Below are 21,918 nucleotides of genomic sequence, written 5' to 3'. Positions count from 1 at the left end.
TATTTATTTTGGACTTCACATAGTACACAATAATGCATAAGCCAAAGTATCAGCTAACAGAACACATTCAAGTGTTTGCTGTTGATACATAAGGTGGTTGACAGTGGAATCATTTCTGAAAATGACTTTCTTTGGACCTTTATATTAAAACATTTGTTTATTTGAGGTTGCTAAGGTAATGGTAGACTATTTAGATGAGCAAGGATGCAGAATGAAACGTTTGATGCGGTTAATAATTTGCTGTTCATTTTTCTTTCAGGTTTTTGCCCATGAAAATGTGTTGAGTGAATATGACACAGCTAAATATGAGCTCATCAGTCTAAGTTAATTTATTGGAGATGTTCAAACTAATGGTAAGCACAGAGGAATGCTGTTTGTTTTTATCAACATACTATGATAGACAGAATGGTTTGTAAATTCTGAGTTCGCTTTCCTGCTTTATAATGTCTGTTTATGTACTGTAGAGCAGGATGGGTTGCTGGAATGATCATTTATAGAAAACATATTTAGAAAGATGTCCAAAATCATGTACTTACAGTATCTATCACATAACAACCAACTTAAATGTTACCTTAGATGCAGGCTGTATGTGGTAGCTGACACCACACCAAAACACTTCCTCATTTGAGTCAAACTAGTGAACCAAGCCCTGTGTTTCAGCTGGGGGTTTCCTGTGTGTACATCTTCACTAGCTTTGACAACCATCAGTGCTTTCTTTACTGAATCCACTCGCAGAGTACATTATATTTGGTCTATTGCTGAGATGACTTTACAATTCAAAGATGTATTTTGGGTGAGTTACTTTAACATACTGACTAACTACTTTGATGCTCAATCCATATGATCTCTATGGTTAAGATAGGGGAAGGTTATTTTTAGAAATGCACTGCACAGAGTCAATTTTTTTGTTATTATTTTTTAAATGTAACCTTTATTTAACTAGGCAAGTAAATAATAATAAGAACAAATTCTTATTTACAATGACAACCTCCCAGGGAACAGTGTGTTAACTACCTTTCTCAAAGGCACATCAATAGATTTTTACCTTGTCAGCTCAGGGATCTAAATCAGCAATCTTTCGGTTACTGGCCCAACGCTCTTAACCACTAGGCTACCTGCCGTTATGTTTTTGTGATGACATAACACCTAAGACATTATACCCGCTTCAGAGGCAGTACTTTACTAAATTAACCATAGTATTTCTCATTGGCTCTCAGATTGTAGTTGACATATCTGTTTGTTTTATGGCCTCGGCCAATTTCTTGACTAAAACTTTTTTTCAGATGCTATGTTTAAGAAATGTATTAGTAATTATTTTTGTGGAAACTTGCTCTTCAGTGTGTGGAATAATAAATGTACTGGTGTATTATGTAATTTATCTAAATAACTAGGCCCCATTTTTGTAAAATAGTCGCTGACAAATGTTCTACACAACTTGGTTGTAGCTCATTCTCTTAGCTGGATTGCTCTTTTCAGCGGGTCGGTAAGTGTGATAAGCCTTTCCTGCTGAGCTTCCTTTGAAATGAACCCAACCGTGAACAGGCCAGGCTCCCCACTCTTTCTGTTTTCTATCTTCTGACTGTGATGCATTGTCAGAACTACAAAGCCACAGACAACTTCTGGGTTGATTTGCATTACAGGCTCAGTACCATAATCCCCTTCTAACCTTTGCAAATGAAAATGAACACATGAAATTCATTCACTTATTGTACATGTTTTCTTATTACTTTGTATTAAATAGTTTTGGCATTGAATTATGTTTGATATTGTGTAATACAAATACCAGTATTTAGCATTCTGTATTCTACATTTATTTATTTATTTTGGACTTCACATAGTACACAATCATGCATAAGCCAAAGTTCAGCTAACAGAACACATTCAATTGTTTGCTGTTGATACATAAGTTGGTTGACAGTGGAATCATTTCTGATACTGCTAAGTACGTGATGACCAACTACTGTTTATGGTTGTTTTCCTGTGGTAACTGGGTGGTGTGTACTGTAAGGTATGAGTGATACAGTGTGGGCCCAGCAACATTCCCACTGAAGGTGATGTATCATATAACATGTTTATGACTTTCACCTGCACTGGCATTCAGTACTATTATGTACACAGCATCCATGAAATCAAACACCACAAAGCTGGATAAGTGTCAATAAAGGCTGTGGCTGAAAGATTAATAGTTGCTTTGTTGCATCTATTTTTTGAAAATGACTTTCTTTGGACCTTTATATTAAAACATATTTGTTTATTTGAGGTTGCTAAGATAATGGTATGATTATGTATGGTTGTAGGGAGTGGATTTCATCAGTAATGTGGGATATGAGGCTCTCATCCAGAGACTCTGTGAGGGTCGACGGATGTGCAAAGATATGGAGGATCTCTTGAAGATGAGGTAATTGTTGTCAGCAAAAGCGTTTCCTACATTGTGTATGAAATTATATTACGCCACAATTATAAATTAAGAAATATTGTGTTTCCATTGGGTAGGGCATCTGCTGAAGAGAGATATGGCAAAGAGTTGGTGATGATTGCACGCAAGGCAGGGGGACTCTGTGAGATCAAGTGAGTGGCTCTGCTCTCAGGATTCATGGAAACTAAATGCCTTACTTTTTGGTGGAAAGAGAGAGAGGTGTGTGTGTGAAATGAATGTATCTGCACATTCTCACTGTTATCTTCTTTTCACAGCACTTTGAAAGCATCCCTTGACCAACTCAAAGTCCGTAAGTAGAACACAACTTCACTTGTCCACCTGTTAGCTATGCAGTTGCAACATCTGTCAGCGGCACTCTACTTCATCCCAGATTTGTAATGTTGTCAAATCTCATGTTTTGTAGAAATTGAAAACATTGGGAACCTACACATACAACTGTCTGGGGTGTTAAAGGAAGAGGTCAAGAGGATGGAACAGTTCAGGGAGCGACAGAAAGAGCAGAGAAAAAAGGTTTTGGTTTGACCTTTACAGTATTCACCCACATGAGGAAATTGCACAGGAGTTTTTACTTCTATCTGACAGACAGTGAAGTAATGTGGCTACTATAATCACCCTGTAATGTGTCCAGAATCACTGGACGGTTTGAGTTGTCCCACCTAATGTGAATCTCCCCACCTAAACACTGTAGTGAGATACAGTACATAGATTTCTGTAAGTTAGTATCTCAGGTCATATTCTTGGAACTGTGCATGTCTAAAGACAATCTATTGTTAGCTCATAGTGGTGAATATCTACATATGTTGTACAATTAATTCATATACTTTGATATCAAATGTTCATAACCATTTGCTGTTTTTCATAATAAAGGACAGACATCCACTATTTATCTGTAATTGATCAGCAATTTGTGCATCAGTCACAGTATACTTTCTTCTGTCTCAGTTTGAAGGCATCATGGACAAGGTTCAGAAGATAAAGGTGTCTTTACACAAGAAAACAATGGAGGTGAGCACAGTTCCTACCAAAAACCATCTTCATTTCTTTATCTGTATGCTTATTTGTGTCACGTCAAACCACAAAACTTATAGTTATGTTTGTCTGTGGTAGGTAGGGCTCAATGTGTCAGGGTTATTTTAACTTTACTTACAAAGAACCTTTGGTTAGTATGGTTCAAGAAAACCTTAAGGTTTTGGTAAATTGGTTATATACACAAAACATATAAGGCACACCACCAAGCGCATACAGATAAAAATGGAAACAAGGAGGGCCATCAAAGTCATAAGCGTTGTGAGAGAGGGTGGAAGAGAAAGATGAGCTGTGGAAAGAGTGTAGAGGTATAACACGCTTCAGTGTAAATGTGAGTGCACAATATGTACTGGAGATACTTTTGTATATACAGTTGAAGTCAGAAGTTCACATACTCCTTAGCCAAATACATTTAAACTCAGTTTTTCACAATTCCTGACATTCAATCCTAGTAAAAATAGGTCAGTTAGGATCACCACTTTATTTTAAGAATGTGAAATGTCAGAATAATAGTAGAGAGAATGATTTATTTCAGCTTTTATTTCTTTCATCACATTCCCAGTGGGTCAGAAGTTTACATACAATCAATTAGTATTTGGTAGCATTGCCTTTAAATTGTTTAACTTGGGTCAAACGTTTCAGGTAGCCTTCTACAAGCGTACCACAATAGTTGGGTGAATTTTGGCCCATTCCTCCTGACAGAGCTGGTGTAACTGAGTCAGGTTTGAAGGCCTCCTTGCTCGCACACATTTTCTCAGTTCTTCCCACAAATCTATGTATTGAGGTCAGGGCTTTGTTTTGTTGTCCTTAAGCCATTTTGCCACAACTTTGGAAGTATGCTTTGGGTCATTGTCTATTTAGAAGACCCGATTGCGACCAAGCTTTAACTTCCTGACTGATGCCTTGAGATGTTGCTTCAATATATCCACATAATTTTCATTCCTCATGATGCCATCTATTTTGTGATGTGCACCAGTCCCTCCTGCAGCAAAGCACCCCCACAACATGATGCTGCCACCCCTGTGCTTCATGGTTGGGATGGTGTTCTTTGGCTTGCAAGCCTCCCCCTTTTTTCTCCAAACATAAGGATGGTCATTATGGCCAAACAGATCTATTTTTGTTTCATCAGACCAGAGGACATTTCTCCAAAAAGTACGATCTTTGTCCCCATGTGCAGTTGCAAACCGTAGTCTGGCTTTTTTATGGCGGTTTTGGAGCAGTGGCTTCTTCCTTGCTGAACGGCCTTTCAGGTTATGTCTATATGGGACTCGTTTTACTATGGAAATAGATACTTTTGTACCTGTGTCCTCCAGCATCTTCACAAGGTCCTTTGCTGTTGTTCTGGGATTGATTTGCACTTTTCGCACCAAAGTACGTTCATCTCTAGGAGACAGAACGCGTCTCCTTCCTGAGCGGTATGACGGCAGGCGTGGTCCCATGGTGTTTATACTTGCGTACTATTGTTTGTACAGATGAACATGGTACCTTCAGGTGTTTGGAAATTGCTCCCAAGGATGAACCAGACTTCCGGAGGTCTACAATTTTTCTTATGAGGTCTTAGCTGGTTTCTTTTGATTTTCCCATGATGTCAAGCAAAGAGGCACTGAGTTTGAAGATAGGCCTTGAAATACATCCACAGGTACACCTCCAATTGACTCAAATGATGTCAATTAGCCTAACAAAGCTTCTAAAGCCATGACATCATTTTCTGGAATTTCCCAAGCTGTTTAAGGGCACAGTCAACATAGTGTATGTAATCTTCTGACTCACTGGAATTGTGATACAGTGAATTATAAGTAAAATAATCTGTCTGTAAACAATTGTTTGTTGTTTGTTAACAAGAAATGTATAGAGTGGTTGAAAAACGAGTTTTAATGACTCTAGCCTATGTTTATGTAAACTTACAACTTCAACTGTATAGTGTATGTGGACAAATTAGTGGATTTGACTATTTCAGCCACACCCATTGCTGACTGGTGTATACAATTGAGCACACAGTCATGCAAGCTACATAGACAAACATTGGCAGTAGAATGGCCTTACTGAAGCACTCAGTGACTTTCAACGTGGCATCGTCATAGGATGCCTCCTTTCCAACAAGTCAATTAGTCAAATTTCTGCCCTGCTAGAGCTGCCCCAGTCAACTGTGAGTGCTGTTATTGTGAAGTGGAAACGTCTAGAAGCAACAACAACTCAGCCACAATGTGGTAGGCCACACAAGCTCACAGAACAGGACCGCCAAGTGCTGAAGTGCTTTTTGCTTAAAAATCGCCTGTCCTCGATTGCAACAATCACTACCGAGTTCCAAACGGCCTCTGAATGCAACGTCAGCACAAAAACTGTTCGTCGGGAGCTTCATGAAATGGGTTTCTATGGCCGAGCAGCCACACACAAGCCTAAGATCACCATGCGCAATGCCAAGTGTCGGCTGGAGTGGTGTGAAGCTCGCCGCCATTGGATTCTGGAGCAGTGGAAATTCGTTCTCTGGAGTGATGAATCCAGTGATGGGAAATCTTAATGTTACAGCATACAATGACATTCTAGACCATTCTGTGCTTCCAACTTTGTGGCAACAGTTTGGGTAAGTCCCTTTACTGTTTCAGCATGACAATGTACCTGTGCACAAAGTGAAGGCCATACAGAAATGGTTTGTCAAGATCGGTGTGGAAGAACTTGACTGGCTTGCATAGAACCCTGACCTCCACTCCATCAAACACATTTGGGATGAATTGGAAACGCAGACTGCGAGCCTTCCCAGAATGGAATGAGATGTTCGACGAGCAGGTGTCCAGATAGGGCATGTAGTGGATGTAGGAATTGGATGTATGAATTCTGTGGCAAGCCGAGGGAGCGCCTCTGAAACATCGTAACTCTCGGCTTAGCAAATCCTGATTTGTTTGTTTTATCTTAGTCTCTCTGCTTACACATGCATCTCTCACTCTCAATTGTACTTTGTTCCTCATCTTGCAGCAACTTCCTGTAAAGTTTCAAATAATGATAATAGCTGTCAGTATCTAATAATTGGAGGTATGTACATTGTGTAGTATTGTAAACCAGACAACAGGTTCCCTTTCTGTGTGTCCATTCCCTCCCAGTCTAAGAGAACTTATGACCAGAGGTGCAGAGAGGCGGATGAGGCCGAGCAAGTTGCTGAGAGGATGATCAGTGGAGCTACCACCACACCCAAGCAGGCTGAGAGGGTAAATCATTTTACTCTTCCCATCCACACTGGACAACACATCTACTTACCTGACAATGGGAACAAGGCTTCGAAATAGACAATTAAGTTGTATGAAATTAGTACTCCCTCGGAGTACTTGTGTAAGATTGACCGACAACTACTGTATGTTCAGTCTGTACATATTTTGAGTTGTTTGAAAAATTACAAAGGATGTGTATTGCAAAGGATGTTGCACTTTCATCATAGAGTGAATAGAAACACGCATTCTGCACTGTTGCTTGTTCATGAAGATTACTGCAACTTTCCTCTTCAACTGAGTGTTGAAATAGAAATGCTGTTCTATCATTTCCTCTTTAAAGACGTACTAAAAGATTTCCAATTATGTAATTGGAAGATCATTTCCATACTCTTTAGTCCTGACATTTATGCAATGGTTTCCTGCCAGTCACAGTAACATTCCTGTTCGTTTGCAGGTGCACAACAAGTCTAAGCAGTGCAGGGAGGCAGCAGCAGAGGCAGGTATGGGATACTAGGCTAGTGAGCTCCTATCTTTTCCTATTTAAAAAAAATCTAAATACTACGAATAAAGGCAGTCTATGACTTGGCTAATTAAAAATCCTTGAAATCAACATTGCTGAGAAGCCACAGCATGATTTGACAGCTTGGTTTTGTTTCCCTTTCATCACCATATTGCTGAGATTTAGCAGAAATGAACTGTTGTGCAATGACTTCAGTTACTATTTCATCAAGTAATCTTGGAATTGGCTTCTTATGTGTAGATGATATTTCGAAAGGCCATAGATTTTGTTCCCTCCACTGAACCTTCAAAAATTCTACCGGCATAGGAGTCATTAAAGGAAACATGTGCAACTGACAATCTCTTAGAAAAAAATATAAACTATTGGAACCAAGACTTCAAAATAACTGGTATTGGCACAAGATGGAGGGAATGTTGGCACATAACTAATTAAATTACAGTTAGCAAAGATGTAGGGTTAATCCAGTATAAATTAATGTTTAGAATTTATTGCGTGAGACAAAATTCACAAATTCTATAACACAACGGCAGTCATATCTTAAATGTAAAACTAACAATGACTCAAAAATCCTTGCCTTCTAGGAATCAAATCAAATGTATTTATTAAGCCCTTCTTACGTCAGCTCAAAGTGCTGTACAGAAACCCAGCCTAAACCCCAAACAGCTAACAATGCAGGTGTAGAAAGCTATGAAGTCCAAAAGTTTTGGGCGGAGTTATATAGTTGGCAGTCAGAAATATTACAATGTGGTGAAATTACTTTCATTCCGTCTGTCTGCATATTTAAAGACATGGGATATGAGGATGCAGTGAGAAGCCCGATGGGTTGGACAATACTTTTCTTGTCAATCATCTTGAAAAAAACATGTATACTTAAACTGGAAATCAACCAATCCTCTGTCAACACAATGGAATGGTCAAAATGTTTTATTATCTAAATGTTGAAAGTGTGACCGAGAGAAACAAAATGGTGCAGTTTTTGGCCATGTGGCGGAGAGTGATGCGGGCGCTGGAGATGGAGGACATGAGGGAGCAGGTGGGTCTGGGCAGGTGTGATGTCGTTGATGTTTGTGTGTCTCTGTATACTGTCGTTTGTATGTGTATTTTGTAATATAAAAAAATGAATAAAAGGTGAGATGAGAGAAACATAAAGGACTGTGTATTATCTGAGTACCACCTTTTCTTTGTTTGCAGAAAAACAATACATGTCAAATATTGATCAGCTAGACAAGATTCGTCAAGAATGGGAAACTACACACGAGAGTACTTGTGAGGTACATTAAGCCATATTCTGATGTTAGTCCTAGAACAGAATTCAAGTTGGATTGAACAGTACGATGAGACAAACATTTCTTAAATGATGTAAATATTTGCTATCAGACTAGCTGCTGGTTCACAGATTGTTGTAAAAAGGGGATGTCCATTCAATACAGATGAATCATACAATGGAAATTTGTTTTGCAGGTCTTTCAGCAGCTGGAGGGAGATCGTATCAACATCCTGAGGAATGCCATCTGGGTCCACTGTAACCAATTCTCAATGCAATGTGTCAAAGATGATGAGGTTGGTGAAGTTTGTCTTCCCTTACCATGTTGTACTGTAATCCAGTATGTAAGACAATATACAGAATTTGTATGGACTGTACCATATAGTAGCTTAAATAACTACTAGATTATAACTGGGCTGTAGAGCTGATTAGTAATTAACAAAGAAAACCAATTTTATGTGTTTAAGCAGTGCCCAAAATATACTTTCAGTGTTATGAAGAAGTGAGGAAAACTCTAGAACTGTGTGACATCACGGCAGACAATGACTGCTTTGTTGAGATGAAAAGCACTGGCTCAAGTCCACCAGGTAAGTACAGTACACCACCTGTCCAGTTTCCTGGTTTGTGTACATGAATATGTTCCAGGTCTGAACATTTCAATATTATCTCTGAACTTTTTAAATGTCAACTTATTCAAATATTGATGAGAATAGAGTGTGTATTCAGACACCTTGGATTCTTCACATTTTTATTTTGTTACAATGTGAAATTAAAATTGATTTCATTATTTTTAAATTGTCAACAATCTATAACAAAATACGCTGTAATGTGGAAGAATGGAAGAATAAAAATAAAATAAAAATATATATATATGTAATAATAATGAAAACATAACTAAAATATAGTCGTTGCATAAGTATTCAGCTCCCTGAGTCAATACACGTTATATACACCTTTGGCATCGATTACAGTTGTGAGGGTTGTTGGATAAGTCTATAAGAGGTTTGCACACTTGGATTGTGCAACATTTGCCCATTATTCTTTTCAAAATTCTTCAAGCTCTGTCAAGATGTTGGGGATCATGACTATAGAGCAATTTTCAAAACTTGCCATAGATTTTCAAGTAGATTTAAGTCAAAACTATAAATTGGCCACTCAGAAACTTTCACTGTCTTCTTTGTAAGCAACTCCAGTGTAGATGTGGCCTTGTGTTGTAGGTTATTGGCCTGCTGAAAGGAGAATTCCTCTTCCAGTCTCTGGTGTGAAGCAGGTTTTCCTCTAGGATTTTGTCTGTGCTTAACTGAGTGCAAGCGAGTTGATATAAGACAGGTAAATTGCCAAACCTGGAGTTAGAGCTGGAAAATGCGAGTGTGCTAGTTTTTACATGACAAAATTGCAAACTAACATGCGTTTGACACTCGTGCCGCCTTAACGCCATCTGAAAATAGATCCACATGTAACTTATTTTGTGATCTGCTGAGCCAAATGTGAAATTCTGAACTCATTTAGGCTTGCCTAAATAAAGGGGCTGAATACTTATGCAATGACTATTTTAGCCATTAATTTTTTTTATTTTCAAATATATAAAAATACCATTTTGTGTAGATTGTTGACAAAAAAGTACAATTAAATCCATTTTAATCCCACTTTGTAACGCAATCAAATGTGAAGAAATCCAAAGGGTCTGAATACTTTTGCAAGGCACTGTATGTGGCCACATGGAGAAATAATGTGTTCCCCCTGTTTTTGCACTCTGCAGTGCACCCACCTTTCTGTGATACACATTTTACTTAGGCCTTGGGTGAGTTTGCTTTGCTGAATGCTTGTGGTTTCTTCCCAGCTCCCATTGTGTTTGAGAACTATTATGAGAGAGAGCCCTCGACAGACAGCAATGGCAGTGCCTGCTTTGTAGGAGGAGTTATGAAGAGGTTAGAGACATTTTTTTTAATTGTTGTTGTTGCACTACAACAATGCATATTTGAAATAATGTAACCAGCAAAACAACATCTTTACAATGTGAAACAAAACAAGTTCTGTTTAATTACTTTTAGGTTTTCAAACCTTCTGCAAGGGAACTCATCGACTGGCTCTAAAACAAACGTCAATGACAGTTCACAGCCACTAGCACCACCTACGGGTATGTATGCTGCTAAAATTACTGTAACAACACTGAACAAAAATATAAATGTAACATGTGAAATGTTGGTCCCATGTTTCATGAGCTGAAATAAAAGATCCCAGAAATGTTCCATATGCACAAAAAGATTATTTCACTTTACTTCGCACAAATTTGTTTACATCCCTGTCAGTGAGCATTTCTCCTTTGCCAAGATCATCCATACACTTGACAGGTGCGGCATATCAAAAAGCTGATTAAACAGGTGCACCTTGTGCTGGGTAAAATAAAAGGTCACTTTATATTGTGCCGTTTTGTCACACAACACAATGCCATAGATGTCTCAAGTTTTGAGGGAGTGTGCAATTGGAATGCTGACTGCAGGAATGTCCACCAGAGCTGTTCCCAGAAAGTTTCATGTTAATTTCTCTACCATAAACCATCTCCAACGATGTTTTGGAGAATTTGGCACCCAACCGGCATCACATCTGCAGACCATGTGTAACCACGCCAACCCAGGACCTACACATCTGGCTTCTTCAACTGCGGGATCATCTGAGACCAGCCACTTAGACAGCTGATGAAACTGTGGGTTTGCACAACCGAAGAATTTCTGCACAAACTGTCAGAAACCATCTCAGGGAAGCTTATCTGCATGCTCGTCGTCCTCACCAGGGCCTTGACTTAACTGCAGTTCGGTATCGTAACCGACTTCAGTGGGCAAATGCTCACCTTCGATGGCCACTGGCACGCTGGATAATTGTGCTCTTCACGGATGAATCCCGGTTTCAACTGTACCGGGCAGATGGCAGAAAACGTGTATGGCGTCGTGTGGACGAGCAGTTTGCTGATGTCAACGTTGTGAACAGAGTGCCCTATGGTGTCCATGTGGTCATGGTATGGGCAGGCTTAAGCTACGGACAATGAACACAATTGCATTTTATCAATGGCAATTTGAATGCAGAGATATACCAGACAAGATCCCGAGGCATATTGTCATGCCATTCATCCGCCGCCATCACCTCATGTTTCAGCATGATAATGCAAGGATCTGTACACAATTCCTGGAAGCTGAAAATGTCCCAGTTCTTCCATGGCTTGCATACTCACCAATCATGTCACCCATTGAGCATGTTTGGGATGCTCTGGATCGACATGTATGGCAGTGTGTTCCAGTTCCACCAATATCCAGCAACTTCACACAGCCATTGAAAAGGAGTGGGACAAGGCCCCAGGCCACAATCAACAACCTGATCAACTCTATGCGAAGGAGTAGTGTTGCGCTGCATGAGGCAAATGGTGTTCACACCAGATACTGACTGGTTTTCTAATCCACGCTCTTACCATTATTTTAAAGCATATGTGACCAACAGATGCATATCTGTATTCCCAGTAATGTGAAATCCATAAGGTTGGGCCTAATGAATCTATTTCAATGGACTGATTTCCTTATATGAACTGTAACTCAGTAAAATCTTTGACATTATTGCATGTTGTTATGTTTATATTTTTGTTCAGTGTAAACACAGTAAGTGTGGTACTTTTCATTGTGTGTAGGACTGTCAATAGAAACCATTTTGTGGACAGGATCAGGGATATAATGTTTTTCCACTGTCATTGCATTTTTACTTATCAGGTAAAAACAAAGACGAAGACGATTGTGATGTATGTTTTTTTCTATGTTCCCTCTTAACAATGCATTGTGTTTATCTAAAAGGGAAACGTCTTGTTCCATTCATAATTTGGAAACAGTAGTAGCCCATAACTTTATCATGCAGGTTTTCAATCTATTTCCTTGACGACCAGGGGGCACAAACATCCATCTGATTGCAGATCAACTGTCCTCAAACCTAACGTAGCAGGCCTAGAAAGACGCCTGAGCGGAGTTCCCACGTCTGTTTTTCAGGGGAAACGGAAGTTAGGTTAAAAATACCATATCCCTGAAAAACAGAAACGTCGGCTTTCTGCCACCGCCGCCAAGGGTGACTGTCCCTTCGCATAAAAGTATCTGTTTCAGCAATATTAAGCAGGGTCTGACACGACATCACATGGGCTTACTCTTTCAGTTCAGTTAATAGAGGTAGTAATGAGGTTTCAAACTGCCAGTGGCTTGAACAAAAAAACGGATTAATCTGCTTGCCTCTGTGTAATCTTTAGCCAACACATCAGATGGAGTGTACGCCTCCATTCCTGGATTTCAGCAAGTGCAGCCAACCATCTCAGAGAGCAGAGAGGAGTACCAGGCTCTGTATGACTATACTGCTCAGGTCAGAATACTCTGACACTCTATATGCCTGCATTCAACATATAGGCCTACACTAAGAATGAGTGGATTCACGTTTATGTAACATTTGAACCACAACATGCCTAACACGGCCTTGTCCATTTCTAGGGTGAGGACGAGCTCTCCATGTTTGCAGGGGAGACGGTTGTGGTCATTGAACAAGATATGGATGGCTGGTGGACTGTGGAGAGAAACGGCATTTCAGGACTGGTCCCTGGGTCCTATCTGGCCAAAGAATGAACTATCCTTGGCACAAGTAGTAAGGCTACAGTATAGGGCACATAGCATACCCCCACCCCACATGTCTTAGTTTGACCATTTTCTCTAAGCCTTACAGGGCTGATAATGTTAGCTCAGTCTTGGCTGTATGCGTTGTTGAGTGACGTCACTGACCTGAGACCATGGTTTTATCTAATGATGGAGATTATTCACTTATGTATCGTCAAGATGTAAAGACGTGCACTGACCTGTTTTACTTTCCTCTCGAGTCTACAAGCACAACAGTTTGTGAGTTGTTACACAAATAGAGTACATTTTGCTTCCCTATTATGTAGAAATTGTAGAAATTGTGCAAGAATATTGAACTTTAAAAGCCTCCCAGCTAACAATTATAGAGAGAGGATGTTTTTGTAATGTTACCTTTAATGTTCCCCTAATGTTTGTGTCCAGTTTTCCATTAGTTAAGGGAACATTCTATCTATGTTGGCATAAACCTTCAGAGAACCTTTTTAGCATGTTTTGGCGTTAGTTATAACATTCCCTTATAGTCAAACAGAATATACCCAGAACCTGGTTACCACATTCTAAAAATATACAATGTTAATGTTCTAGACACGTTTCATGAGAACGTTGCAAGAACATTCATGTGTCCAGTTTTCTGTGGGTTAGGAGAATATTCCATCAACGTCCCACCAAACATACACAGAACATGGTTGCCATGTTCTCAGAACATAAGATATTAATGTTCTAGACACGTTTCATGGGAATGTTGCAAGAACATTTGTATATCAACTCACTGCCTTCCTGAAGACAAACAATGTATACGAAACGCTTCCGTCTGGTTTTAGACCCCATCATAGCACTGAGACTGCACTCGTGAAGGTGGTAAATTACCTATTAATGGCATCAGACCAAAGCTCCCCATCTGTCCTCGTGCTCCTAAACCTTAGTGCTGCTTTTGATACCATCGATCACCACAGTCTTTTGGAGAGATTGGAAATCCAAATTGGTCTACATGGACAAGTTCTGGCCTGGTTTATATCTTATCTGTCGGAAAGATATCAGTTTGTCTCTGTGGATGGTTTGTCTTCTGAGAAATCAACTGTACATTTTGGTGATCCTCAAGGTTCCGTTTTAGGACCACTATTGTTTTCACTATATATTTTATCTCTTGGTGATGTCATTCAGAAACATAATGTTAACTTTCACTGCTATGCGGACGATACTTAGCTGTACATTTCGATGAAACATGGTGAAGCCCCAAAATTGCCCTCCCTGGAAGCCTGTGTTTCAGACATAAGGAAGTGGATGGCGGCAAATTGTTTACTTTTAAACTCTGACAAAACAGAGGTCCCAAGAAACAAAGAAATCTTCTGTTGGATCTGACAATTAATCTTGATGGTTGTACAGTCATCTCAAATAAAACCTTGGCGTTACTATGAACCCTGATCTCTCTTTTGACAAACTAATCAAGCATATTTCAAGGACAGCTTTTTTCCTTCTTTGTAACATTGCAAAAATCAGAAACTTTCCATCCAAAAATGCAGAATAATTCATTCATGCTTTTCTCACTTCTAGATTAGACTACTGTAATGCTCTACTTTATGGCTACCCAGATAAAGCACTATATACACTTCAGTTAGTGCTAAATACGGCTGCTAGAATCTTGACTAGAACCAAAAATATGATCGTATTACTCCAGGGCTAGCCTCTCTACACTGGCTTCCTGTTAAGGCTAGGGCTGATTTTAAGGTTTTACTGCTAACCTACAAAGCATAAGATGGGCTTGCTCCTACCTATCTTTCCGATTTGGTCCTGCCGTACATACCTACAGGTACGCTACGGTCACAAGACGCAGGCCTCCTTACTGTCCCTAGAATTTCTAAGCAAACTGCTGGAGGCAGGGCATTCTCCTACAGAGCTACATTTTTATGGAATGGTCTGTCTACCCATGTGAGAGACGCAGACTCGGTCTCGACCTTTAAGTCTTTATTGAAGACTCATCTCTTCAGTGGGTCCTATGATTGAGTGTCGTCTGGCCTAGGGGTGTGAAGGTGAACGGAAAGGCACTGGAGCGACGAACCGCCCTTGCTGTCTCTGCCTGGCCGGTTCCCCTCTCTCCACTGGGATTCTCTGCCTCTAAACATATTCTGGAGGCTGAGTCACTGGCTTACTGGTGCTCTTCCATGCCGTCCCTAGGAGGGGTGCGTCACTTGAGTGGGTTGAGTCACTGACGTGATCTTCCTGTCCGGGTTGGCGCCCCCATCGGGTTTGTGCCGTGGGGAAGGTCTCCGTGGGCTATACTCGGCCTTATCTCAGGGCAGTAGGTTGATGGTTGAAGATATCCCTCTAGTGGTGTGGGGGCTGTGCCTTGGCAAAGTGGATGGGGTTATATCCTGCCTGTTTGGCTCTGTCCAGGGGTATCGTCGGACAGGACCACAGTGTCTCCCGACCCCTCCTGTCTCAGCCTCCAGTATTTATGCTGCAATAGTTTATGTGTCGGGGGGCAAGGGTCAGTCTGTTATATCTGGAGTATTTCTCATGTCTTATCCGGTGTCCTGTTTGAATTTAAGTATGCTCCCTCTAATTTTCTCTCTCTTCTCTCAGAGGACCTGAGCCCTAGGACCATGCCTCAGGACTACCTGGCCTGATGACTCCTTGCTGTCCCCAGTCCACCTGGTCATGCTGCTGCTCCAGTTTCAACTGTTCTGCCTGCAGCTATGGAACCCAGACCTGTTCACTGCACGGGCTACCTTGTCCCGGACCTGCTGTTTTGGACTCTCTCTCTACTGCACCTGCTGTCTCTAACTCTGAATGATCGGCTATGAAAAGCCAACTGACATTTACTCCTGAGGTGCTGACCCTGCTGGTCATCTATGAACATCTTGCCCATGTTCTGTTATAATCTCCACCTGGCACAGCCAGAAGAGGACTGTCCACCCCTCAGAGCCTGGTTCCTCTCTAGGTTTCTTCCTAGGTTCTTTCTAGGGAGTTTTTACTAGCCATCGTGCTTCTACATCTGCATTGCTTGCTGTTTGGGGTTTTAGGCTGGGTTTCTGTACAGCATTTTGTGACATTGGCTGATGTAAAAAGGGCTTTCTAAATAAATTTGATTGATTGAATGTTCTTACAACATTCCCATGAAGCATGTCTAGAACATATCTTAAATTCTGAGAACATGGTAACCACATTCTGGGTAAGTTCACATACGGGAACATTCCTATGAAAACATTAGTTAATGGTCTGCTGAGACTCTTAAGGGAATGTTCTCCAAAGTTGTGGAAACATTTTTGTTAGCTGTTACATTAAATGAAGTGCCCCTCTGCGGTGAGGTCGCCAATGTGATAAGGGAGTATAAGCCAATTTGGTTTCAACAGTGTGTTGTTATTCTCTTTGAGATTTTGTCTTTGAAATTTGTATTAAGAATAATGGTAGTCGTAATAATTTGTCATACAGTAAATAGTTTGTCCTCCCTCGGGTTATGGCGAATGTGACCATAGATGGTTTCTAGATGCATGGAAGGGTTAATTCGACCGAGAACAGTGTGAGCCTCACCCCCTCTAACCTGCTGAATTAATGGCGACAATGGCATTAACTATGGCCCTGTCCTTCACACTTCTACCTGAGTCCGAGCCAGCAACCTGTACACAGCATCTAGTCGAAGCTATCAACTACCTTTTCTCTCAGGAGGGCAGCATGAGTCCACGTGGAGTGTGTATGGAGAGATCCCGTCCAAAATTCTCTCCTGCTGCTGGTGTACTAGTTTGAAAATGGACAAGACTTAATGCACCGTAAAGGATGGTGGTGGCGGCTAAAGGTGAGAGATTTGTCTGCTTGGGAAAAATCGGATTATTCCCAGATATTGGAATCGGGACATTATCAAGGGCCATCCACTTTGAACATGTGCCATTGAGAGGACAAACTGAAACACTATTTGAAGAAGAAAATTAAGAAACACCAGAAGAATGAGTGCCGGGAAGGATGGGGATGGTCAAGTGTGCCTGTAATTAATTTATGCTTGTCCAAAAAGTTTTATTTGGGGTATCAGGTTGATTCTGGAGGTCTGCACACTGCAAAATGTATAGTAATTCATACAAAAAAATGCATTGAGATACTGACTTGTCATTAACACAGGGACAAATGGGGGCCGTGATGAGAAAATGTCATGCTAGAAATATAAGATGAATATAATGTATGTCAATGTTAGTAGTACATGCTGTATATTTATTTCTCTGTCTGTAAATTTACATTCTGCCAGTGTGTACTAAGTTGAGGGTCTTAAATTCAAGTGATAGACTCAACGCAACACAGTAGGGACTGTTATTTTAAATTTGGGTTGGATAATTTATCAATAGTTCTAGTCACTCTCTTAGGAACATGAAGGAAGAAGACAAAGTCAAAAGCCAGAATCCATAAATTAAATTGTGTAATCAAGCATATGTGTACCTGTATGAAATGAAGGTCTTAAGTTAAAACATTCTACTGCAATGGTTTTACAAGTAAGGGGTATGGAATAAGGATCAGTTACTAGTTGGAGTGTACAACCCAGAATGAAGGGTTTGAAAGTGTCTGTGGTTTTTATGCGTTAATTTTGTTTACTTATAATGATGTATTTTGATAGTTTAAGCAATAACCAAATGAATAAAATGTAATAATAATTATCACAGAGTGATAAGAGGAGGGAGTATACAGAATGTTTTTTTGTCTGAAGCGATAGCCTTTAATTGTACATCTTGTCTCATACAATCATTGGTTCCTATAGGTGCTGGTTAGAGATATGAGGGGGAGATGGTTCCCCTCTTCAGACTTTTTGTCAGAACGCCCAGAATAAGTTTTATAAATGTAGGTAGGAGACGGTGCCAGTCACATGCAGGAACCAGCCCTATGAACCATGCCTATGTAGGTTGTTTGAATAGCCGTATATAAGAGAACTAATGGGACTGCCCCGGCAGAGCTCCTGACAGATGTGTACTATGGTGCATTAAGTTTGTTGGAACCTCTCCAACTTGCTGATAATAAAGAATGATTCATTTGAGTTTGACTATGACTCCCTGGTGGTAATTTCCACGACAAGATTTGAACCAGTTAAATGTAACTAAACATAATCTATATAAATATAAATAAAGTGTAATCTATGTAATCCTCAAAAGTAATTATTTATCATAAGAGGGACATAAACAATAACTTGTAATTCTGCATACTCCAAAAAATGTTTCAATCTCACATTTCTGGTAAAAATAATTATAAATTGCTAAAGGTGGAGTCAGTTTTGAGGACACAAACTCAAGTACACAGTACAAATATGATAAACATATGAAAACATGAAATATTTCTTCAACAAAACTGTATGAATACAGCTTGAAATGACTTATATGCTTTCTAAATATAGTATAATCAAATAATAAAATGACTAAGATTTCACCTTATAACTGTAAAATACATATTGGTATGTTTAGTGTTTGAGAACATATGCATATTTTCTGAAAGTTGTTTTCTTGATAAAAATGTCTGCCCCCACCACTGTGAACATGACACATCTATTCATTATTTTACATTACTTAGATAAAGTTGGCTTTTAATCAATCTGTGAATGCACTAGAGCAGGGATGGTCACCCTTTTAATAGCCCTCGGATCAATATCTCAAAAACAAGATATATACCCAGTGGGGCAAAAAAGTATTTAGTCAGCCACCAATTGTGCAAGTTCTCCCACTTAAAACGATGAGAGAGGCCTGTAATTTTCATCATAGGTACACTTCAACTATGACAGACAAAAAAAAAAAAAAATCCAGAAAATCACATTGTAGGATTTTTAAAGAATTTATTTGCAAATTATGGTGGAAAATAAGTATTTGGTCACCTACAAACAAGCAAGATTTCTGGCTCTCACAGACCTGTAACTTCTTCTTTAAGAGGCTCCTCTGTCCTCCACTCGTTACCTGTATTAATGGCACCTGTTTGAACTTGTTATCAGTATAAAAGACACCTGTCCACAACCTCAAACAGTAGGGGTGGTATACAGAAGATATCCCTCTTTGGTAAATGCCCAAATCCATATTATGGCAAGAACAGCTCAAAGAAATTACAGTCCATCATTACTTTAAGACATGAAGGTCAGTCAATATGGAAAATTCAAGAACTTTGAACGTTTCTTCAAGTGCTGTCACAAAAACCATCAAGCACTATGATGAAACTGGCTCTCATGAGGACCACCACAGGAAAGGAAGACCCAGAGTTACCTCTGCTGCAGAGGATAAATTCATTACAATTACCAGCCTCAGAAATTGCAGCCCGAATAAATGCTTCACAGAGTTCAAGTAACAGACACATCTCAACATCAACTGTTCAGTGGAGACTGCGTGAATCAGGCCATCATGGTTGAAATGCTGCAAAGAAACCACTACTTAAGGACACCAATAAGAAGAAGAGACTTGCTTGGGCCAAGGAACACGAGCAATGGACATTAGACCAGTGGAAATCTGTCCTACTGTCTGATGAGTCCAAATTGGAGATTTTTGGTTCCAACCGCCATGTCTTTGTGAGACACAGAGTGAGTGAACGGATGATATCCGCATGTGTGGTTCCCACCATGAAGCATGGAGGAGATGGTGTGATGGTGTGGGGGATTTTTGCTGGTGACACTGTGTGTGATTTATTAAGAATTCAAGGCACACTTAACCAGCATGGCTACCATAGTATTCTGCAGCGATACGCCATCCCATCTGATTTGCGCTGAGTGGGACTATAATTTCATTTTCAACAGGACAATGACCCAACACACCTCCAGGCTGTTCAAGGACTATTTGACCAAGAAGGAGAGTGATGGCGTGCTGTGTCAGATGACATGGCCTCCACAATCACCCTATCTCAACCCATTTGAGATGGTTTGGGATGAGTTGGACCGCAGAGTGAAGGAAAAGCAGCAAACAAGTGCTCAGCATATGTTGGTACTCCTTCAAGACTATCGGAAAAGCATTCCAGGTGAAACTGTTTAGAGAATGCCAAGAGTGTTCAAAGCTGTCATCAAGGCAAAGGGTGGCGACTTTGAAGAATCTAAAATATATTTTGATTAGTTAACAGTTTTTTGGCTACTGCATGATTCCATGTGTGTTATTTGATAGTTTTGATGTATTTAATATTATTCTGCAATGTAGTCACTCAATTAGCCCATGTCAGCTAAACATTTTTAGATTGGTAAATTAGTTTAGCAGCTAGCTATCTAAACCTGTAGTAGCCCTAATCATGGTTGAATTACTGACCGGGGCTCCCACATTGATTTTGTCAGTCACTTTCAAACAGATATCATCTTAAAAACTGCACTTTTTCTTCTCTGCCTCTTGCAGCAAACGTGCCTTAAAATGGCAACATTTTCTCTAAGGCCCATGGTAAAATGTGCAGAATTGCAACAACAAAAAAGGTCTCTCCGCTGTCAAGAGGGGAGAGTCACTAAAATGTTTTGTGGCCCCTCATGAGTTCAGATTTTTTGTGGCCCCCACCCCCATCAAAGTTGCCCAACCCTGTGCTAGAGTGACAAAACCACTCTCTCCTGATGCTCTACCGACACAGTTTCTAAACCCAGAGGAGCAACATTGTGAGAATTCCAGGAACGCTTGTGAAACAGACCAGGCTGGGTTTAGGGGTTTGAGTGAATATTCTTCCTTAGTTGTTAATTTTCTCAAAATCTGAAGGCACAGCCTAGGAACAGTGGGTCAACTGCCTGTTCAGGGGCAGAACGACAGATTTTGTACCTTGTCAGCTCGGGGATTTGAACTTGCAACCTTTTGGTTACTAGTCCAATGCTCTAACCACTAGGCTACCCTGCCACCCCAATTGCTCAAACACACAAGTAATATTCAATACTAAAGAATATAAATAGCTCTGTGACTACAGTGTGCGAGTGCACTTTGCAGCTGTCCTCGCTACAGTATGACTCCTAAACAACACAAGGGTCGTTCCTCGAATAGAGTACATTTTGTGTAGTCTAATGTGGTCAACTATTTATTTCACATTCTGCCATAAAAGCACATGTTCCACTTCACAAATAATAACATATTTGACTGTTTTTAGTAATACAAATACAAAATTCCTTTGATTTAAAAATTTACAGGCTTCATTGCAAGTAAATACAATACTTATTTGGAAACCACACAAGCAGCTGTCCATTTGTGACTCAAGACAAATCATATAGTGCAGACTGATCCAACTAGTTTAAAAACAATATTTAACAAATACTTATTTCCAATGGCGGCCTACCCCGGACCAATTGTGCACCACCCTAAGGAACTCCCAATCACAGCTGGATGTGATACAGCCTGGATTTGAACCAGGGACTGTACTGGAGTCTCTTGCACTGAGATGCAGTGCCTTAGACCACTGCACCACTTGGGAGCAGTTCAAAGGCATCTGGTCACTAAGAGCCTGACTCAAAGTCCCAATGTATAAATATAATTACTGTTTAACTGTTAGCTGATGCATAAGAGAGCAACTTTGCAAGTAGCTAGACATTTGTAGCTTTAATACCAGACAAGGTAGAACCGGCCTATGGCACCCTGATACCCAATTTAACGATCTAATGACAAGGCTTGTCCCAATAACAAGATTAAGACATACCCAATCATCGGACTCTGTGCTTAACCAAAAGCATGGCTACATGAATCACTTAAAGCCAGTTCTCCCTCCCCTGGGAAAGCTATTTCCACAAAAGTGGTTTAGGATGTGACTCACTGGCTCTGCCAATGACAACAGCTCTCAGACAATTAGTGTATGAACATCAGGGTGCTTTGTCTGGAGAAAACCATACAGCTCTAATGTCCACACAAGAGAGCCATGGTTACAGTCTTGGTTGTGTGCAG

At 40.2% G+C, this 21,918-nt stretch overlaps 1 protein-coding gene across 2 annotated transcripts; it reads left to right on the top strand.

Moving 5' to 3' along the window:
- Positions 1 to 659: 659 nt before the first annotated feature.
- pstpip1a (proline-serine-threonine phosphatase interacting protein 1a) lies at positions 660 to 18,107 on the top strand. Of its 2 annotated transcripts, XM_064929907.1 has the most exons (16): positions 660 to 793; positions 2,298 to 2,398; positions 2,494 to 2,568; positions 2,692 to 2,726; positions 2,841 to 2,947; positions 3,380 to 3,442; positions 6,559 to 6,663; positions 7,118 to 7,163; positions 8,375 to 8,454; positions 8,645 to 8,743; positions 8,938 to 9,034; positions 10,288 to 10,375; positions 10,499 to 10,584; positions 12,721 to 12,830; positions 12,956 to 13,106; positions 15,674 to 18,107. In XM_064929907.1, exons 1-15 carry the CDS (start codon positions 764 to 766, stop codon positions 13,085 to 13,087), a joined length of 1,254 nt encoding a protein of 417 aa, XP_064785979.1. In that variant the 5' UTR covers positions 660 to 763; the 3' UTR covers positions 13,088 to 13,106; positions 15,674 to 18,107. The 2 variants fall into 2 exon arrangements, with proteins under 2 accessions (XP_064785979.1, XP_064785980.1); XM_064929908.1 differs by lacking the exons at positions 12,721 to 12,830; positions 12,956 to 13,106.
- Positions 18,108 to 21,918: the final 3,811 nt, after the last annotated feature.

This window comes from Oncorhynchus masou, chromosome 22, assembly GCF_036934945.1.
Source record: "Oncorhynchus masou masou isolate Uvic2021 chromosome 22, UVic_Omas_1.1, whole genome shotgun sequence".
In the NCBI taxonomy this organism is placed as follows: Eukaryota; Metazoa; Chordata; class Actinopteri; order Salmoniformes; family Salmonidae; genus Oncorhynchus; species Oncorhynchus masou.
This window is presented reverse-complemented; position numbering and strand designations above follow the sequence as displayed.

Coding starts and splice junctions, on each gene's coding strand:
- pstpip1a (XM_064929907.1), top strand. CDS start 764: ATGACTTTACAATTCAAAGATGTATTTTGG. Junction 2,727..2,840: donor CCTTGACCAACTCAAAGTCC/GTAAGTAGAACA, acceptor CATGTTTTGTAG/AAATTGAAAACATTGGGAAC. Junction 7,164..8,374: donor GGAGGCAGCAGCAGAGGCAG/GTATGGGATACT, acceptor CTTTGTTTGCAG/AAAAACAATACATGTCAAAT.